The sequence below is a fragment of the Siniperca chuatsi genome, linkage group LG3 (assembly GCF_020085105.1).
Source record: "Siniperca chuatsi isolate FFG_IHB_CAS linkage group LG3, ASM2008510v1, whole genome shotgun sequence".
NCBI lineage: Eukaryota > Metazoa > Chordata > Actinopteri > Centrarchiformes > Sinipercidae > Siniperca > Siniperca chuatsi.
This window is the reverse complement of record NC_058044.1, coordinates 26,683,743-26,705,649: the sequence shown is the minus strand read 5'-3', so window position 1 is coordinate 26,705,649 and position 21,907 is coordinate 26,683,743. Positions and strand designations below refer to the sequence as shown.

Below are 21,907 nucleotides of genomic sequence, written 5' to 3'. Positions count from 1 at the left end.
TTTTATTTGTCCAATGTTCAAATACCTGCAAAACTAATGACATTCCCATCAGCCTCAGCTGTACTTTCCGCTTGTTGCTAATTAGCAAATGTTAGCACATTAAACACATTAAACTAAAATGGTAAACATGGTAAACATTATACCCACTAAATATCAGTGCGGTTACTGTCATTGTGAACGTGTTAGCATGCTGACGTTTGCATTTTGCTCACAGCACTGCTGTGCCTAAGTGCAGCTTCACGGAGCTGCTAGCATGGCTGCAGACTCTTTGTCGTGTTTCCTCTAGCAGGGCGGCGTGACCAAACGCTACAGTGCTTTATTTTAGTTTCTCTTGAAGAAAAAAAGCTCAGAAATGACAGCGTTGCATCCCGCAGTCTGTTCTCAAATGGACTCCTCACTTGCACCTCCACGTCTTGTGAGACATTAGAGAAGCAGGCAAGCAGGCTGGTTCAAGCTGTGCTCTATTCTGTCGACCTGCTACTGCAGGTGGAGCCCTCCTGTTAATTTTAATTAATTTAATGATCCTTACTTTTAAAAGTTATTTTAAACACTACGTTTACATAAAATGTAAACCAAAAATAAATCCATATTCACCACATTTATTCAATGTCCAATGTTTAATTTAACAGCTGCACGCACCTACCAAACTGATGTATTATTATACATCAGTGTTATTATTCGAAGTGGTGTCATCTTTTCGATGACGTATATCCAAAGCCTTACTGGGTAGGTCCCTGTCACAGGTCGTTAATTTCCCACAGTGGAAATGGTGCACGTCTCTGGGTTTTAATGCATGCAGGTACATCTTTTGCTGTATATATGTATATATATATATATATATATATATGTTTGTGTGTGTGTGTGTGTATGTGTTTACATGCATGTTTGTGATGCTCAGCGAGGAATCAAAGCGTACGGACCAGGAGTGAGAGAAGCCTTGTTTGTCTGATTAGGCCCCTCCAGGGAATACAGAGGAGCTAGTGGAAGGGAGGGCACTTTCTGCTCTGGTTGTTAAAACCCGACACTCACACACACACACACACACACACACTAACAGTCACACACATATACACAAAACACAGTTGTTGAAATATTCAGATGTAGACACAACTGCAGACACACTCACACACGCTCAATTAAATGTGAATTTTGTGATGTAATTTCTGCTTTATTGTGCCATGGTAATATGGTCTCTGGGCACTCTAATGTTAATTGCCACTGAGGCTTGTTGTGTCTGTTGTTGTTTGTTGTTTCTGACAAGTTTGGGTAGTTGAGCAACATAAACAATGTTGTAAACACATAAGCAGCTCACAGTGCAAGTACAGCCCTGAGTCTTTCAGCAGCAGATTCTCATAGAAATGGAAATGAGGTAGACTGCACTGTACAATGAAGTACTTTTAGGAACAATGTACACATGCATCTTACAATTTACACATGCAGAATATGACATATATAAATAAGATGGTGATGTGAATATAGTGCCATACATTACATTTTAACTGCAGGAGAAAACCAACATGGAAAATTCATGAAAAATGAAGTTGATCATTATTAATACACAGTCAAAGGATGCTCACCCAAAACAATACTCATTATTTTTTGTCTTAATGTTAACTACTAATGAAACTGAAGTTACACTGTATTTATTGTAACTTGTAACTTGCAGTGGTGGGGATGTCAGTGCCTGTGTGTTTGGCAATCAGTGCCTTGCTCCAGGGAAACCCAGAGCACCCACAAGAAACCAAAACATGCACACTCCACACAGGCAAGCGCTCCACCAGGCCACCACAATTACTATTACACATCATGGTTTATAATAGAGGGTTGTTTCAGTGTAAAAAAGCTTTATTAGATCTGCAAGTGATGAGCAACGTGGAGACTGAACCCCCTCTGTTTCACGTTATTAGCCTCTGTTGTGGATTATTTTTAAAATAGTTCAGAGCGGATAATCCCATGGCCATTTACCATGATTAGAGTTTGAGTTCTGTTCAACCATAGTTTGGGGCGCCATTTTCTTTGAACTAAATTTCACCTACAGTAATAATACATTTTACTCTACTACCCTAACAAGTACAAAATGCCCTGTTTCTATAACAACCACAAGTGGCCTCCGTGGAGAAGTGATAAAGATAGAAATGACACTATGATACAATACCATTTGTATTCATATTTTGATAAAACCATTAAAAATGGCATTGACCAAAATGCGACCACTTCTAATAAGTTATTGTTGACACTCCTAGTGTTGTTCTTTAAAGTCTAAAATATAAAATATTGACCTACTTCAAGAATGAGGCTGGCAATATTTTAGATTTTTCCTATTGTCAACAAATGCCATGAAAAGACAAAAACCAGCAATGAATTTATTTTAGTTTATTTTGAGTCAATTCCACATACAGTACATCGTCCAGCTGCCATAGATACTCATTAATGCACCAAATGAGTATTGCTCCACGGCTGAAAATAGTCCTCAACAAATGTACTATGCACTCCTGTTTGAATACAATTTACTAAAAACTACAGTGCCCAGCTGGTTTAGGAACTTTCTAAGCCTTTATTAAAAATGATATCATATATTTGTATCCCGTTTTTAAAGATATATGTCTTAAGTAGGAACCAATGGACTTGGGGCTGAGAGTAATTTTGGGAGGACAAACGTATTGTAGATTTTGGCCTTTTTTTAGATTTGTTGACATTAACAAAAATATAGAATAATGCCAACCAAATATTTTCTGATTTTGTATTGCAGCCAACGGTGCATCAGAATCCATCCAACATTTTCTTCCAACTAATTGTGGTGTTATATTTAATGCTAACCTAGCATTAGCGTCTTGTGTGAACTTTTCCACTTGGGGCACCTGCTTCCTCCTTACTTGGACTAAACTGTTCATATTTCTTTCAGCTGTGAAGCTGTCGATCCTCATCTCAACAGAGAAACTAACCTAATATTTATAGGGCAAGTTTGTTTCTGTCAAACTGACTGAGGTCAGCCTGTCATCTCTTTGGACCATTCAATCAGGAAGGCCAGATACGCTGGACAATGCCTTTTTCTCTCTGCCTAACATTGTACCTGTAACTCATAATTTCTTATTATAATTATTTACAGTTTCTTAGAAAATGTCTTCACACTTCAGTCTCGCATTGCATGTAATTACAGGCATAAGATGATGTGATTTTATTCCAGTGCTTTTACATAGTGTTTAATTTAAAGACATACTTTCTTCTCTCACCTACAACAGCACCAACCACATCAAAGAACACACCAGCTAGCAAGCTATGCACTAATTATTAATACAATGAGACAGATTTGAAATTCATGCATATCTGGAGCAGTGACCTCTGCTGACATGTAGATTTGTCTTTGTGATGTATCTGCTGTGACTACAGTATGGGAAAGCAATAAGCGGCACAGTTAAAAAAGTAAGAGGGGATTTATCTGTAGTGGTGGTAAGTAAGTCGATGATAAATGGGTTAAACAGACGCTGTTCTTTGAAGGTAAATGAATAAAAACTGGGGAAATGTGCAATGGGAATGTGTAACTAGGTCAAAGTGGAAAAGGACTTGGCAAAAAATGCTTTAAAAAGGAAAAACAGGGATACCTATAAATGTATGTGAAAAAGTGTCCTATCATTATACAAAAGAAGAAAAGTATTTAATCAGTAATTGATTGTAATGACATGCCAAATCTAGTAAGCGATGATAATGCAGGCTAAGAAATGCAGCCACAAATTAGGGGCTATAGATAAAAATAATAAAATGTCAAAATTAGATGTAAATTTAATAAAAATCACGCAAATGTTAATTTGTGTGTGCTGGTTTATAGCAAGGCCTGCAATGTGCTGTTTGAGTATACTGCAGTCTGAGTGGTCCACGGGTTGAGCATATAAAATGCAAATAATGATGACTATGCAGAAGGTTAATAAGTGGTTTCAGTCACAGACATGCTACCCTTTGATATGTTCATCCTGCTGTAAAGAGGGTATATGGAACAGATGAAGGACAAAAAGTTCAGGACTGCCATCCTGCCCTGACCCATCCCACTGCTTCAGCAATCAATTCAGCTGTAATTACCAACAACGGCATCTGTCAGAGATCTGTATCTTATCTGAATGGACGATTTGATAATAGGGTTTATCAGTGGAAATGACTGGTGAGATCTTTACCACGTCAAGGGTACACAAGGGCATTTGAGGACAGGGTTCCACGAGAACAGTAGTTTATCAGATTAAGTACTGTTAGATGGAAAGACAACAATGTTGGACAAAGTTTATACAGTGAGAGGAAATGCTTTACCTGCTGTACTGCAGCTACTGTGTAACAAAATAACCTAAATAACCAAACTGAAGATATCTTGACATAAAGATAAGATTAATACGTATAAAAAATACAAGGACTGAGGACCACAGAGGTGAGTATATAGTCCAAAACACATTGGCACCATATGACACACATCAAAATAGCTACCATTGTTATGTGTGTAGACCAACACAATAATGGCAGAATTAGTCAAGTGACTACCCTGTGTCACTGTTCTTTCATCAAGCGCTGTCGGTGTCATTTAAGACGTACTCTCTCACATCCCTGGACCTTTTTTGTTTTTACATTTAAAAAAACATGGCCTGTTAAGCTGTAGCTGAAGCTTAATAGGAATAGATCAAAATTAACCACCGCACACTGAAATGACTTTACTGTGACTTCATTAGGAGCAAACAACACGTTTCACCTTTAGCTTCAGGTTTGCTCAGCAAAATTACATGAGCACTCACATATGTGATAAATACATATGGGTCACATGACTAATTATAACAGTCTTCATTTTTCAAAGTGTTTCAATGTTTTTTTTCCAAAGGTGAACATTTATCAAAAAACATGACAAATAATATTGCACAAAATTCCATTTTTCAAAAAACATGGCTTGGTCAATATTACACAGGGTTAGAAGAATCACATCATTACAGCTGTCCCTCTACACAATTAAATGGGAAGGGTGAGTGTCAGGGGATCTAGTGTCTCTCCCTGAGGGCCCAAATTACCTGTGGAGAGAGATATACAGAAAAGAACTCAAAACCTGTGTTTCCTTAAGTCCATAAGGTTCACTTGTATTCAATTCATAAATCCAAAATGCCTCCCTTCTTAAGAGCTGGTTAGTTAAATTACTCCCTCTTGGATTGGGTCACACTCTTTCACTGCTGATAAATATGAGGGAAGTAGCCGACCCATGGTTTTTCTCCTTATAGTGCCTAGCAATAGCATAATCGATGTTTCCATTTCAAATGGCACTCTTCTGCTCAGCAAATAATCTTTCCATCCATTCTCTTTACCCACTCATCATGGGTAGGATAGAGTCTATCTCAGCATGCCTTGGGTAAGCCCTAAATAGATTGCCATTTTATCACAGGGCTAACATACAGACAGTTCATAGACAAATACATTCACATCCAGGGCAATTTAAAGTTAATCAAAACTGCCTGTGTTTGTCGGAAGAATCCAGAGCACCTGAAGGCTGGAGGATTTAAATCCAGTACCTTTTTGCTGTGAGGAGACAGCGCTAACCACTGCCACGCCATTCCACCCCAAACTGAAAGTAAGGCAGTGGTTAGTACTGATGCTGTAGAAAACTATTTAAACATTAATGCCATCTACAGGTAGGTGCAACAGCTTAAAAGGCGTTCAAATATTGCAGTAAGAGCATTAAAGGGAAGTAACGGATTTACACTCACTTCCGGCTATCAGGAGGAATCAGTATTTATTTGAATAACTGAATTTAACTTACATTAAATTCACCTCAGAGCACCACCCTTCAAAAAGGGAAAATTGATGGTTAATGAATTCAATTAGTTTCATCAGCCTCATCAAATAAACTATCAATTTGGAGCTCTGATTAATAATTAAATTAAAAACTACAACCAAAATTACCATATCAATAGGTTGAAGGGTTTTGGTTCTGTATAGTAGAGGTTGGCAGCATTCACTCTTGTGCAACATGAAATAGATCAGCATGTAGCCTATATTCAAAAAGCAGCACAATATTCTGTTTTGTTAGCTGGCGATTCCGTTGGTCGTTGATGAGCCAGGCTGGGGAGAGTTGTGGATCCGATGTCAAATGCAGTCTTCGCTGTGCAGTTTTCCGATGGTGCAGGTCGGAGGAAACTGGTCGCTCCTTTGTTCTCCTTGCAGAGTTAGCAGCTCAGCGCTGACTTGATTCGTTCCTCCTGTTGCTTGTAAAGTTAGCTGGCAGATATTGTGTTGCAGCTGGTGGCACAGGAAGGACCTGTGGTATCGCTCCTTCAAACACCACAGGTGAAGCAGCCTGTCACTAAAGGAGCTGCCCAGTGCTGTCAGAGTATCCCTGCATGGGGTGGGACATGTTTTCCAACAGGGTTGATAGCTTAGCCGTCATTCTCCTAAGTTAAAGTAAATAAGTAAACTAATTAAAACAACAATCATTTCTCCTCTGCTCAACTAAAAGAAATGCTAATGACAAGCATTTCAACAATGAGAAGACAGTAACAGTCTGGCAAAAAAGCAAATAGTGTATTTCAGGTGTTTTCAGTGTAGTGTAATACTGATTCTTGTAGATGCAGGACTCGATTTTTCCCTTTTTATGAGACTTTTATGTTGCAGTATTTCAGAGGGTAATGTTCTGCTTTTTACTTCACTACATCAATGTGACAACTTGTAACTTGACAGAATAAGGTTTTACATGCAAAATATACAATACTGTTTAAAGTTAGATTTCTGGGAAACAGTAACTTCTCTGCTCTGTCTTGAGTGTTGCTGTATAGTGATGTTGTGGTTAGTTGTTGTGGAATGGATCTGTCGGGTGGTTTATTTAGTTCATTCAGTGGCAAGAGCAGTCGAGAGGATCTCTTACTTTCCGTACAAGGACTCTTTCTTGAGTCTGCTATAGCTGGTCTCATAGGCTTTTTCTACACAACTCCAAACACACATCACGCACACAGCACAACACAACAGTGGTGGTATTTGCAAGACAGTCTTACCCAAAATTACAGATTGGACTTTAATCTAGCCAGAATCATGTGGAGTAGTTACACCAGCTACAACAATAAATCTACTTCTTACAAGTTAATGTGATCAGTGTCACACAGAAAGTGACATTCTTCCACTGAAATGTAAAGAGCAGGTTTGAGTGTCAACTCAACAACAACAGAGACAACTCAAAGGGCAAATGAGCACTATGTGCAAATACACTATGCATTTCTGTTTGCCATGCAACTGTTAGCTAACCTGAATTTTAAATAAAAAAACAAATAAAAATGTGAAAAATAATAACTGACAAGAGGACGTTTTGGATACAGTATCTCTGTTTGCTTGTTTTTGAATGTGAGGATGAGAAGCTGGTTCACACAGATTTTAATAGTCAGTAATACAACTGCTCACTGGAAAATACTTCCCTGACACTGACATATTGTGACATTATTAAAGTTGAGAAATGTTCAGATTTGAGCATGCAGGGATGTGCCTATGGCAACATCCAGAACGCCGTGTCTCCCCCTCTCTCCCGGTGTGTGTGTCTTTCTCTCCTGGTGTTTCTGTTTCTCTCTCCTGGTGTCCAGCCTTTTCTCACCCTGGGTGTCTTAATCTCTCCCTGCTGGTGTCCGTGTCTCTCTTTTCTCCTAAATTTGGCAAGATGTGAAAAATATAAAAATAGTTTTCTCTTTCAATGTTGACCCATTTGAGACTCCATCAAATGATTAAAAGAATGTGCTCAAACTGGATTGCACATTCTCTCGCAGCTTCACAAAAACCACAGTGAACGTTGTTAAACTTGATTATTTTGTCCTTCACACACAGACCCATTACATAAAATAAAATCATTAGTAATATTCAAGAAGAAACCTTTGTTTTCTATTGCCACCTGCATGAACTTGTCAACTTCTGAAGCTTTGTAGCTTGCTCCTTAGTGGAGAACATCAGTGATAGTCAGTTTAGGTTCACAATAGAGACAACGGATTCTTAAAAAAAGTCAAAAGGTCTATAGAAACTTCTAAAACCATTCCTGCACCATTACCCACATCATCCCTTTCCATTTTAAATAGTTTGTTTGTCGCTCGGTTCACTCTTAAGCTCTTGAGCGAGTTGATATAAATTTTTCTCCACCATCAGTGGGCGGACTGGTGCGGGATGGTAGGGGGAGCCGCTAGCCTTCGCTAAAAGAGGAGGAACATGCCTGTTGGTACTCACTTCAATGTTGTGTTATTTACATGTTGTATCTTGTTAGCTGACTTGCTAACGTTAGCCACTGGTAAGCATAAATTGGATATATAGGAATCACTGGGTTTTCAGAGGGTGTGCAGTCACTGGGGCTAAGCTAGCTGTTGCTGGTCAGTAAATACCTCTAAGAGAGCCAAAGTGAGACCAGAACTTCCCGGCCCTGTTCTAGAAGTAAGAAAACCTCATTCAAAAACCCATTTACATTTGTAACAACGCTAATAAATAAAAGTCCAGTCTTGGAACAGAGCCTTGAGACTCAACAGTATAGCTTGTGGCTCGCTTCATATGTCTAGATAAGGACAGTAGTTTTTTGAAAATAAAAATATTGTTTATTCAATATTTGTTTTTTAGCAGCCTTTAACAAACATCATTTCCCATAAGCCTTGACGTTTGCGGGCTAAACGTCACAGCTTGACATAAGAGGGGAGTCCATGAGCGACTCTATGGTTAGTTCAGACCATAGACTGTATACAAAGATGGACGTCATGACAGCTCCTCAAAAGTGAAGCCAGAACATCTCAATCTCCGCCTAGTGTCTGGCTGCAGTATAGGTTATATAGCCTGCCCCCTCCATTTTAGCAGATGGGACATGAGCCAAACTAAAATCTCAAAGTAATAATAATAATAAAACTTTATTTATAGAGCACTTATCAAAACAAAGTACAAAGTGCTTCACAACAAGAAAAATAAAATAACACAGTGGTACACATCAAATATATTTTTCCCAAAGATGGTTTCTGTCAGTTTAGGTATGTTCACGCAGATTTATGTTCAGGTGTTTGTTTTTCTGATAAGTTTGGTTTTAATTAGTTATTTGATGCTATTAAAAACAGGGTTTCACATCATGATTGACAGCTGAGCTCTGCTCGCAATTGAGTCAGCCGAGTGTATGGGCATGATCTCTTTACCACCATTCCAACTCCGATCAGTACTGCGCAGACTGGTTCCAAATGACGTCAAAAGCACAAGGTGGCTGCTCCCGTATTTTGGCTTCATTACAATCTATAAGGAGGAAGCGGAGACGCGTCGTCCATCTTTCTATACAGTCTATGGTTCAGATGTGTCTGTAAAAACAGCAGAACAGAGAGGAGCGAACGCTGTAAAAGTTTTTAGGCAGCAGAGATTACAAATAGAAAGTTGAAAAAACTACTTTAGAAGAGAGCAGTGGTGAGTTTTATGGATATGGAAGAAACCAAGTTACAATGACATTAAGTACCCATGCTGCCATGCTTATGATATTTTCATGGGAGCTGTACTTTTTTCTGTGGTCACAAAGTAAATGCTTAACTTTGTTAAAATCACAAAGGTTTAATTTTTTTATTGCAAATGCTGTAGTGGATGGCGATTTGTCTTAGAATGTGGACAGTAAACTCCAGGAATACACTTACTTTTTTTCAGAAAGACCGATGAGAGAAATGTTGAATGACAATGAGTCACACTGAGTTACAGAAACTAGTGAAACAGAGGCTAGCCCAGACGTCACATCGTGACTTTGGTATTTCATAGGGTGGCTGTTTGTTAAACCATAATTATTTTCTATTGCTATATGTGTTATACTGGATATACTGAAGATGTTGCTTTGGAGTTTAAAGGCACCTTTGTGGGTATGAAGTGTGTCAACATCACATATGAGTGCATAACACTCTAAGATAGCTACAGTATATAGTATATAGCTACATAAAGGTTTATAAATGTTTATAAATGTGGCACCCAGTATATACATTACTCCAATGCAGATAGAAAGCCACATATCTGTTGCAAGTGCACCTCACAAACAAACCCTCATCTTAACGTAAGCTGTTCTTTATAAAACTGCACTCCTAGCATCATCATCTTCATCTTCATCTTTTCTCCTTATGGAAATGGATGGTGATCAAGAGAGTGACAATATATTCAGTTGCCTGTTTATGTTCATTGCTTTCGTCTTCACAAGTGAATTTCGATTGACATGACGGGGTGACAGGGTTGCCAGGTCAAGGAAAATGTTCTAGCCCAAGAGCCTCTGAAAGCCCACCACATATGCTCCAAAAACAAAAGGCCAGGGAAGTGAGGGAGGTTAGAAACTTTGTAAGCAACAACTGCTGCAGAACAGGTGTTATGTGATGTCTCTGTTTAGCAGTAAAACTAATTATAACACTGGGCAAAATGTGGGGGACAAAATGTGAAAGGAAAAAAAATTAAAAATTTCAAAATGTGAAGGATAAATGTCCCCTGAATAATTTCAGCACTTGATGACTACCAAAAAAGTTGCAGCGCCATATGTCATAATGAGTCATTTAGTTTGGCAAATTAGGCTGAGTTGGAATTCAAGATTTCAGGGTCAGCACTGATGGTCAAACAGGTGGACAGGGCTGACTCGTTATTAGCTACTAATGCACCACACCTGGGAGTCGCCAGAAGAGCAACAGTGGATCATTGGTTTGTTGTTTTGGACTGTTTGTACAATTTTTTACTTTCCCATCCACATTCTTACCCATAAAATAAAGCCTTACATCAAAGGAAAAACAGGCCCAGAACAGGCCCACCAGTCAGGTCACCACCAGCCTCGCAAGAGGACTTCATGTCGCTTGGGTGACACAATCTATTTCCGACACTTATGAAGTCGCACAACAGTAATTTTCGTATGTGTAAACTGTGATGCACTGCATTGTGGGATTTTTATCAGAAAGTAGTGTAACTATACATCCCGAGTATATAATCAGACACTTGAATAAAATGGTAGAGAGTAAATATAGTGCACCATATAATATAGGGAGTGATTTCAGACACAGCAACAATCCTGTCCTGTGGCTACAGGTGAGTCAAACCTGCTCCCCCTGACAGGGAAACTCAAAAGAAAAATATCCCCAAATATTTCCGGTAGCCTTAAATTTTTATAGCATAACACTTACTTAAAGTAAAATACTAAATATAGGACTTAAAAGAAGAAGAAGAAGAAGAAGAAGAAGAAGAAGAATTACTTTATTAATCCCAGAGGGGAAATCATTTTTTTCCACTCCAGTTTGCACACACACATAGGCCTGAAATACAGACATGCACTTGTGGGGAGAGATGTTAGAGTGATGGGGCTGCCACATCCGCCCCCGGAGCAGTTAAGGGTTTGGTTCCTTGCTCGGCAGTGCCTAGGAGGTGAACTGGCACCTCTCCAGCTACCAGTCCACACTCCATACTGTCCATGCTGGACTTGAAAAGACCACCCTGCGGTTTCCAAGTCCCCACAGACTGAGCTAAAGCTATGAATTTATCAGTGATAAATTCAAAACATCTGTTGCAATGTTAATAGTTTTGTAAACCACACAAGTTTTGGTTGAAATAGATAAGATCCAAACATTTGTTTAAGTTTTCCAGTCAATCAAATGTACAGACTTCAGTCTCATTTGCTGTGATTCTGTAGTTTACTCCAGGGAACAAATGTGAGCAAATTAATGAAACTCTGTTTTTTAAGATTCAAGACAAAAATACATGTGTGCACAGCATTAAAAACATGCATAGACATTGTTTATTTATAAAGCTGTCCCTACATTTGGTGCACACATTGTTTGATTTTCAAATCTCAGCCAAGTCTAAGCCGGAATAGCATACTGGTTATTAAGATGCTTATAATGTGATGTTTACATTATTTATATCCAACAATACTTTAATATGTTTTGCTTTACAGCCTGCGTGGCTGTTGGTTTGATTACCATGTCTCCAGTCCATCCAACAAAACTTTCTCCAACGTAAATCCAATGAAAAAAAACTTTCAACTGTCTGACTTTCAGAAGAACAAGCACTTTTATTCTGATCCATCTATGCATCACATCCCTGACCTGATTTGTTTTGGTCCTTCATCATTTCCCCATTGGTCATTTGTTCTTTCTCACACACTCTATTTCTTTTTTCCCCCCTTCTTCTTGTGTGGTGGGCATGCAAACAGGCATCACTGACGATGAGAGCCAATTCACTGTCAAGAAGGTCTGTCTTATGTGTGTTCATCCGTGTGTGTGTGTGTGTGTGTGTGTGTGTGTGTGTGTGTGTGTGTGTGTGTGTGTGTGATTCTGAGTGTTTGTTTCTGTCAAGAGTAATGCAAGGTTAGAGGGAGAAAATATTAGCATATTTGCTATCTAGTTTTATACAATTGCTGGTCGTTCAACAATCTTTGAAAACCAAATGACAGCCAGAAGGAGAGTAGACATTGAGAGAGGGATTTCTCATTCTGGTTTTGATGCTGAGGTCAAGTTTATTTACAAAGAAAATCAGTGAAGATAAAGACACCTGAAATTCAGGCTGGATTAAAGTCTTGTGCAAACAGAGTATGCATAAAAGATGATTGCTTCAAGACGTCGACATGCTCACACACGCACACACATAATTTTAATCAGCCAAATATCAAGTCTTCATACTCTGTTCCATGGTTACCAATCCCTGCGCCACCAGCCATGGAGTGAATTAATGTGTACCTTGAGCTTTTCTCAACAGTAAAGATAATCAGTGTCTTCATTACGTTATAATCCAAAAACTTCATTGTAATTATAATTATTATTAGATTAATATAATGCATGATGCAGGAAAAATCTACAAGAATGTATTGCTGTTTGCCTGGCTCACATTTGTACCTTATTGTTTTGAATATACTAGGCTTTATATGAGATTAAAACAATCAATGTGCCAATGTGTGCGCACCCTAAATCCCAGTTTCTTGTTTAAGTGTAATGATCTTATCAAAAACCATGGCGATTCCATTGGAAATAATTGGTTTCGCCATGAAATTTAGCTGTTTTAAATGCTGGTGTGTCCAGGTCTTCACACTGTGGTTGGGTTTTTGTGGTTTAGAAATTGAATGAGATGCTATTTGGCAAGAAAAGGTGGATTCTAACATGCTGGCATTCAAAAAGTTAGACGGTTAGAGAGATCATTCCAGCCACAGGTCCACCTGTGTGTGTCCATAGATCTACTTGTACTGGTTTTACCTTTGGCTCCGTTTTGTAAAAAATCTGTTTCATTTTGCTTTGCAACCAGTTTCTCCACAGACTTGCTGCCTCTCCTAGACAAACATTTGTAAAGAAAAGTGAGATCACTCTTAAGCCTCATGTGGCTCTAACCGCAGAGAGCCATTTACTCTGGAAATGAACACTAATTTCAAATGCTTGGACAAGACAAACACACTTTGGGTGACACAGGGAGAAAGAGGCATTATCATTCACCAGTTGCCTTATAAATCCTCAGCCAGTTGTTTTAGTGCTGCTGACTGGGAAGGAGGAATGTAAGCATTACCACCACTGACATGCTTTATGTTCCCTATTACACTGACTAATTGAATGTTTGTCTATATCTAATGAGGTGGGTTGCCCCCGGAGTATTTGTATATCTGTGTGTCTGGGGTGTGTGTGTGTGTGTGTGTGTAAGTGAGTGTATGAGGTATCTGTTGTCAGCAGATCCCATGGTGGAGTGCAATTTTAGTCACCACTTCAGTTCAATAAAACCACATCTTAGTGCACTGAGCTGTTTTAGTTTTATTGTTTTGGTTGGTGGAGACGATGATCAACCAAATCACAGAAATCATTTCAATTTATTTGATTTTAACTTCCTAACTAGCACATGTTTATACTGAAATGTACAATTTAATATAGTTTAGGAATAACTATTTAAATTACACATGTGCCCCCCCAAGTAATTGAATTAATAGTTTATAGCTTATTATGTCCATGATAGGGTCCTGGCCCTTAAACCCTGTGATTTGACGGCTGGTAGAGTAGGAAAGTCAACCAATAATATGATCCTACAAACTGGATACCAATCTGTCAGTCATAATTATATATTTCATGGCAATCAAAAGACAGCAGTTCAATCCAGCTACCTGTCAGGTACCAAGAAGAGGGAAGAAAGAGGATGTGCAAATAGAGATGAAAGGTATGTCACCGTGCCCAAGAAGAACACAGTGTAACAAAGTCAAAGTCTTGAACACATTTCTACTTTAAATGTCCCACATCTTTACGTGTCACCCCTGGTTCTTTCATGAGCAAATTCAAATATTTGGATTTGAATATTTGCACATGTTGGCAGCTATAACAGCTGTTCAGTAAATACAAGCTTCTCGTAATTATGAGTAATTGTATGATAATGTGAAGGAAATGTTCCTTCTATTTATAAATGTTCCATGCTTTAGAGAGGGGAGTCGTCAGGGCTGAGACTTTGCTGGGTAAGTTAAGCATTTGTTCGAACCCAAATTGTACAGGGCTCTCATATTAAGCCCTTATTTATTTGGTTGTGTTTAAAGCTGCATGAATCAATATTTTCATATTAAAAATGAAACAAATGACTATATGTAATGTGAAAGCGGTTGCTCCTATTGAAAATGAAATCCTACTAGTCGGCCCTAAACAAAAAGAGAAATGCTGTTTAATAATCTGGGGAAATTGACTTCCTTCAGAGCTAAGATTCAAGTCCCACATTAACAAGTTGACAAAAACATTTTTTTACACCTTAGAAACATAGCTAAAGTGCAATCATTTCTAAACCAAAAAGTGAAAAACTGATTTATGACTTTATTTCAAGCCAACTCGATCACTTGTAACGCACTTTTTACTGGTCTCCCGGAAAAAAAAACACTGAGAGACTTCAGCTCATTCAGCTCCTTCAAAACTCTGCAGCTAGAACCAAGAGGAGAGAGCACATTAATCCAGTTTTAGCTGCTCTGCACTGGCTTCCTGTAACATTTAGAATTGAGGGGGTCCTCCTCCCTATATACAAAGCTTTTAATGGACCAAGCTACATTGCTAACTCCCTTGTTAACTATGTGCCTTCAAGAACCCACTGATAAACCCACTGTACGCTACCTTCCCAGCACCAAACAACAGACAGACTTAGCAACTAGCTCGTAAACATATGGGAGCATTTAGCAGCTTAAGAGCAAGTTGAGTAAATATTGGACTTAGATTCTTCAGGTGATCAGAAACACAACAAAAGACATGCTAATGTACCTGTAGTGCTCTTATGCTCAGGTGTTATCTATATGTGTGCTCTTAAAGCATTATATAGAATCATAAGTTATTTTTATTTTGTTTGTTTGCTTTTTGTATCAGGAGTTCATTTTAAATTGCTGGCTGTTTTTGTGGGCTGGTCTAGGTCAAAAGTCCAGGGATGGTATTCATTCCTTGTCTGTTCCAAACTGTATTGGTACATTGATTATTGGTCATTTGTTATTATGTTTAAAACCACACAGGTTGGAGAGCGAGTGAGTGTAGCGTAGAGCCTGCCCTTGATTCAGGGGTGTTTGGGGTGATCGGCTATAGCGGAATAATTCAGTAAAGTTGTCTTTAACATCAATGTTTCATTTTGTTGATTCTGTTTGAGTCTGTAGTCTTCTGACTACAACTCAAACCAATTCAAAGGTACTGGTGCCACTGCATTACTCTCTATGTAATGAAGCTCTCAGTACAAGTTCAAACAGGAATCCCCTTTACTTTTTTCCCCTCACTGTGGCTGGCAAATTATTGTTGTGTTCAGGCTTGTTTGTCAGCCAGTGCTGCTGCTTTGTGGAGGATTTTTGATATTAACAAGCTGATATATCTCATTGCCGTTATTTCTGTCTGTGTGCCAGCTTCATTCCTCCAGAAAATTGTAAATAATAGTAAATAATAAATTCCATACTATAGTAATGGTGTAGTTTCTTTTAAATCAAGATTATGGAATAAATCCACCACAGCATTTCTTCACTTGAATTCTTGCTGTCACTGCAATAAACAAAGTATGATTCACACTGAGTGGGTGCAGTCCAAAGTGGGACTGAGCCATCTGATCTGCTTGGGTGAGATTTGGTGTCATTTTTTGTCACGTGTTAAAATTTAAACACAACTCTTGGGTTGTGTTTGGGTTCTACTATGTGGCTCAGTTCCGATGAATCACACGTTTGACTCATTCACAAACCCACTCTGAAGTACTGTATATTTAGACACACAATCAAACAATCACACATACACACACATCCTTTTTTCCCCCTCCAATGATATTGATTTACTTGTCTAGCCAACAAGGCGCTCGTTCTTGGAGGACATTAGGGCAGAAAATGGTTTAGAGCTATTGATCAGCTGTGAGACATGACATCATATAGAGAAGTGTTGTATAGAGTACATGAGTGTCTTCTTTAATGTGCAGAATTCTTGTATTTTTAACTTATTTTAAGATGTACATTGGTACATGTACATTTTTGGATGCACACAACTGTGCATGAATGCATATACCTACGTATGCCATATTTGTAATACTGTGAACGTGCGTGCGTGCGTGTGTGTGTGTGTGCGTGCACGTGTGCATATGTATCTCTGGCTGGGGGCTGTCTAAGGAGCCAGGTCATCTGAGGACACAGTCCTTTCTTAATAAGCAGGAAGTGGAGGAACGCGCTGATGTCAGCAGAGTGCGAGGGAGCTGCAGCACACACAGCCTAGCCTGGTGTGTATTTACAACAGCACAATCTATCTATTCCATATCTATGGTCCTGAGCCTGCATAATCATATCAGCACTGATCTAAAAAGCCACACATGTTGCAGCGCTATCTATTTAGAGGCTGGATTTATTGCATCTAACGCTTCCCCTAGGGAGCTGTGTATATCTGTGTGTTTTGTGTTTGTGTGTGTGTCAATACTTATCTAAACTCCCCTGTGTTCCAGGCCTAGTTGGTGTAATCTAATCTATTTTCTTCAGTCTCTTTTCCCAGTAAAGAACAAGCAAAACTACAATGATAGGGTCAGGGTGATTTCCTCCTGCTAATTGCTGCTAATAGGTTTTGTTACAGATAATCTGGGTCTAATGATGTGGTTAGCAGCCTCACCGGATCAGACCCACTATTGGAGATGTCCTGGTCAATATGTGTTCTGGGTCAAGGGCATCCTGTCTGGTAAAACTTGGTCTTGAATGTTCAAATAGCTCGCTTACTAGTTGACTAGACAGACAGAATGGCAATGGCACTATTGACCAGAAATGAAAGAATCCCCTCTGGACCTTCGTCAATTGGATCAAATGACCCCTTTCGAATTTAGGGGTACCAGAGACGTCAGAGCAGTCAAGAGGTTCAGTGGCAACCTTCAGTAAATGTATTTTTCACCAGATGAAATCCCTGTGATTGCTATTCTATACACACATTTGGGGGGTTTTCAGTTAGGCTGTCTTGTGGTTGTTAACAGCATCATGCTTTACATTAAGCTGCAAATCTACTGTTTACATGATGGACCCATGACATTGGTACAACAAAGTCTGACTGGGCAACAAAGACAGCTTACATACTTTCTTCTGAACAATTTTGGCAGTTTGTTTCAAACCTGCCTGACCGTCTGACTGCTCGTGTTTCTTGCCTCGTCAGACATCAGTTTAGTGATGTCACCGTGTTCCCAGATCTCAGCAAATAATTTGTAGAGTGCAATATTATTATTTCTGTCAGGAATGATGGCCAAAACTATGAAAATAAGCAGCCAAGTTGTAATAAACCAGACCTGTTATGTAATCTTTTTCACAAAATCAAGTTGGAACGAATGAGAACTAACCCATAATTCATTCATATTAATCTAAACGCAACCTATATACCTATGAGCGCCAGCAGGTAAAATTTATATCATCCTATTAATTTTACGCGTTTAGCTAAACAAACATTCTATTGGCGCCTTTTGTCTACTACCGCGCATGATAGCGCTGTGTCAAGTCATCGGCTAACCTTCAGTTTGGATAAGAGAAAGAGAGTTATGAATGCAAAACAGGCATTAGACTTGCTCTAAGTGACTGAGTGAAGGAGCGGTTTCATTGGGTTGATTCTTGGGCCATCATCTGACAGCGATCCAGAGCCTTCGTTGTAGCCTACACTGTAGCCTGTTTATAGGCTAAATGTAGCCTATAAACATTTGTGAAACAGACTTAGTCTAAAGTAGTCTTTCCCTCTGACACAGGTGTGTTTTGCGGTCCCCTCATTATGTGTTTTTTGACCTGTGTAGGAGTTTTTGACCGCAGTGTAGACCTATTGTTTAGAATATAACCACAACAGCGCGGAGTGGATGGCATCAAAGAGCTACCGCGCATGGACGTGCCCTTCACAGGTGCAGAAGAGCGCAGTGTTGGGAGGCTGTTCGTGGGAAGTGCACACCCAAGGTGCTGAACGTCTGCGCTAAGTGTGTTTAAGCAGCGCGTAGCAGAAATAATCACAAAATCAATGCATTCTAATAGCAGGTAAATTTTACCCGTTGACATTTTAAGTATAAAATGACTCCTGGCCGTTCCAGTGTTAAGATTAGGCTGTTTCCATCCACCTGATTTTATGCGCATTTTCAATTTGCGCATAAAAAAACCTGAGTGGAAACCCAGAAAATCTGAAAAAATCTAAAAAATATAGTAAAAAGGTTTTTATGCTTGGCAGAGGTGGAAAAGTTGTTGGGATGAAAAAAAGCAGCAGATGAAAACCTGACTGGAATGATGATGAGATTGTAACCTTTTTGAAATGAATACATGAAACAGATAGAACTGCCATTTTTCCATCGTTTCCTAAATTTTTTTTCTCCACCTTTTGAGGTTTGACTTCTTCTTTTAATTACCTCTGCACCTTAGTCACAATGGTATAATGGCACCTGACACACTGTGAATTTTGAATTTAAATAACCTAACTGTTTCCTGAGTCGGACACTTTTTAGTCTAACATTCTATTATAGTGCGCATGTGCCAACGTGCATGCTGCCTGTTGCCGTAGCTCCGTCTTGCCGTCTTGCCGTCTTTGTACTTTACACTTATTTCAATTTTATACTTATATCCACTTTGTACTTAATTTATCTTATCTGTATTATAGTGTATTATATTCTGATTGCTTAGAACTTCTATCCCTGTGTGCACTGACGTGATAGTGAGCTGCTGTAACAAAAGAGTTTCCCCTCGGGGATCAATAAAGTATTTCTGATTCTGATTAAAATTTCCCTTTAGCTACTAATATAAATGGCCGCGTAATGCTTTCAGTTAATTTAATGGTGTTAAAGTATAGTCTAACTTCTTACCTTTCTAACCCAATATCGTTTTAACCATCTACGTTAGCTCCGTCTTTACCAAAGTCGGTAAAAGGATGCTAACGGCAGTGATTTAGCAGTGCGCTAACTGTTTCCTGAGTCAGACATCCATATCTCCTCACTGTAAACATTGAGCACTGCTGTTTTTGCGGGGGTTTTATGTTGTTCCTGAGTCGATCAAACCAAAACACATCCGGGACTGTACCTCCCTCCTTCAAAATTTGATGGCATGCTTCCAAATTTTGCAGTAAAGGCTCTTTAATTTCCATTTCGAGTGTATACCACCACCTGCTGGATGTTTTGTTAAACTCTCTTCTCATTTCAATCCCTTGCAAAATACCTGCTGATGCATTCAATTTTGCAATAATGCAAACTTAAATGTATAGTGCAGAGTAATATTCATACTACAACTATAAACATAAGTGTTCGTGCATTAAATGGTAATTTCTGGAATGACTGCAAAAACTGTTAACATAAAGTACACTAGCGGCGGATGTCGTACGTCCAGCAGACGAGGATGAGCTGGACAATAAGGGAGGCGCTCTGCTAAGGGTGGGGGGCTTTATAAATAAGAGACAAAGCTTAGACATTACTCATGATGGCTAATGTCACCAGCATGTTTCTTGTTTTCAGAATCAGAATCTTTTTCAATCAATTTATTGCCAAGTAAGTTTTCACATAAAAGGAATGTCAAACATTGTCATAGAACATGAGAAGTAAAAAGTATATATAAGTATTATAAAGTCAAGAAACATAAAAAATTTAAAATAAAGAAAATATGTAAAGAATGTGCAAAATAGGTCTGTTTTCTTTATTAAAGAGTGCACAGTTTATGCTGTGGGAAATGCAAATGTTTTGAATATGAAGTATAAAGAACATGTGCAATGTGCAGAGATAATGGTCCAAATGTAATTGTTAATGTACTGCAATGCATTGAGTCAAATCTTGAGATGTCACATTAATGTAACATGTGGTGTAGTGTTATTTACAGATTATATAAAAGCATCTACATTGGTCATGCTATCTTGTCGGAAAGGGAGCTATATAACGCTCCAAAGTTAGGCTACATTTTGGTGCTCTCCCTCTGTCTCTCACTCTGTGTGTCTTCCATGTGTGAATCAGAATCTTCCCTTGTTCCTTTTTCATATTTGCATGGCCTATTGTGGACCTTGGGCACTCGAACATGGAACACATTTATTGTTGTTAATTATCATTTATATTAGTGCATATTAGAAAGTATTGCCTTCTAAGCTGATATCTAATTTTGATTTTGAAATTCAACTGGCACTTCAGCACATAGGTGTGAGTATTATTTCTGTTAGTGCATATAAGAAATATGCCTTTCAAGCTGAGTCAATGACTGTGATGGTTTTATTGAAAATCTGTAGTTCACAGGAGAGAATCTGTGTTCAAAGTTAAGGATGCTATTAAACAATAGGATCTGAATTTAAATATACTTCAGTGGTGTTGATTCTACATTGATGTGGTGATTTTACATGTTAATATCCATTTTTACACGCTTTAATATTAAGGGAAAAAAAGATTAATCACAATTAATCACAAATTGTGCGATTACTTAGTTGTTGTTTTAAATCGATTGACAGCCCAGATGTAAAATAGGTATGTTTTACCATTCACTGACCAGGAGACGGTAAAGATGGCAGGCAGGCTCGCTGGGGATGGTATGCTGCTGGGGGCAGGCAGCCAGTGACTGTGGGAGGCACAAGAGGGGTCAGAGCAGGCTGAGGGGGCTGCAATGGAAAGGCTGGTGGCAGGAGCAGCCCCGAGGGGGACTCTTCTTCTGGGGCTGAAGTGGCTGCTGTGCTGGTGTCTTCGGCCCACTGCTGCTCTCTGTCTCTTCTGGCCAGAGCTTGGCCTACAACCTGAGATTTTATTAGTGGAAAGTTGTAAATGACGCTGTAACCTTGCTTTGGTTGTATTCCTCCTGCCCTTGCCAGTGTTGCGGGCGTAGTTGATCCTGGCCCGGAGGTGGGCTAGGTCTGCTGTTATTCGGCCTGATGTTACCAGGGGATGGGTGAGGTAGGGAATGGGAGGTGGAGGGGCAGGTCGATTCTGGGGATTGCGGACCAGATAAATCTGCCTTCAAGGGTCTGAAGAAACTCACAACCAGAGGCTGCAGGATTTGCGGCATGTGTGGTGGCAAGTGCAGGAGAATTATCCCCCTCCCTCTATGCCGCTCGGACCAGCTCTGAATCCAGGTGGGATTGATGACCATCCGTGACGAGCAGCAGCGGATCCGCATTGAGGCAGGCCAGGACGGTGATGTGGTCCCTGGTTCCCTGGGCCTGCCTGTATGCATGCTTAGTCCCCCAGGGCACGATGACCTGTCTCTTTGCAGTTTATCCACCACGTCTGGCCAAGCACAGTCTTAGGTGAGTCTGGGTGGCTGAGGTTATAAATTTTCTCGTCTCCCTCTCAAAGGCATCTGAAAATGCATATCACATCAGGTCAGAAGTGTATAAGTATGCATTACCATGCATAGACACAAATATATTTATTTATTTATTTTAGCATTACAATTTCTGTATCCAGCTTTTCTTTAACCATCTTGATGCACCTGTAAAGGAAATAAAAACATATCTCTAACACTCACACACACCTTACCTACCTTTCGTACTTTAAGTCCCTGTCTTGTCTTCTT

The 21,907-nt window shown here is 39.3% G+C and overlaps 1 protein-coding gene across 1 annotated transcript; it reads right to left on the bottom strand.

Annotated features, from left to right (window-relative positions):
* Positions 1-3,744: 3,744 nt before the first annotated feature.
* Positions 3,745-21,565, bottom strand: LOC122870616. Its single transcript, XM_044184933.1, has 3 exons — positions 21,450-21,565; positions 20,888-21,346; positions 3,745-6,349 (listed from the first exon to the last, which is right to left on the bottom strand). The coding sequence occupies exons 1-3, from the start codon at positions 21,563-21,565 to the stop codon at positions 6,100-6,102; spliced, it is 825 nt and encodes a 274-aa protein (XP_044040868.1). The 3' UTR covers positions 3,745-6,099.
* Positions 21,566-21,907: the final 342 nt, after the last annotated feature.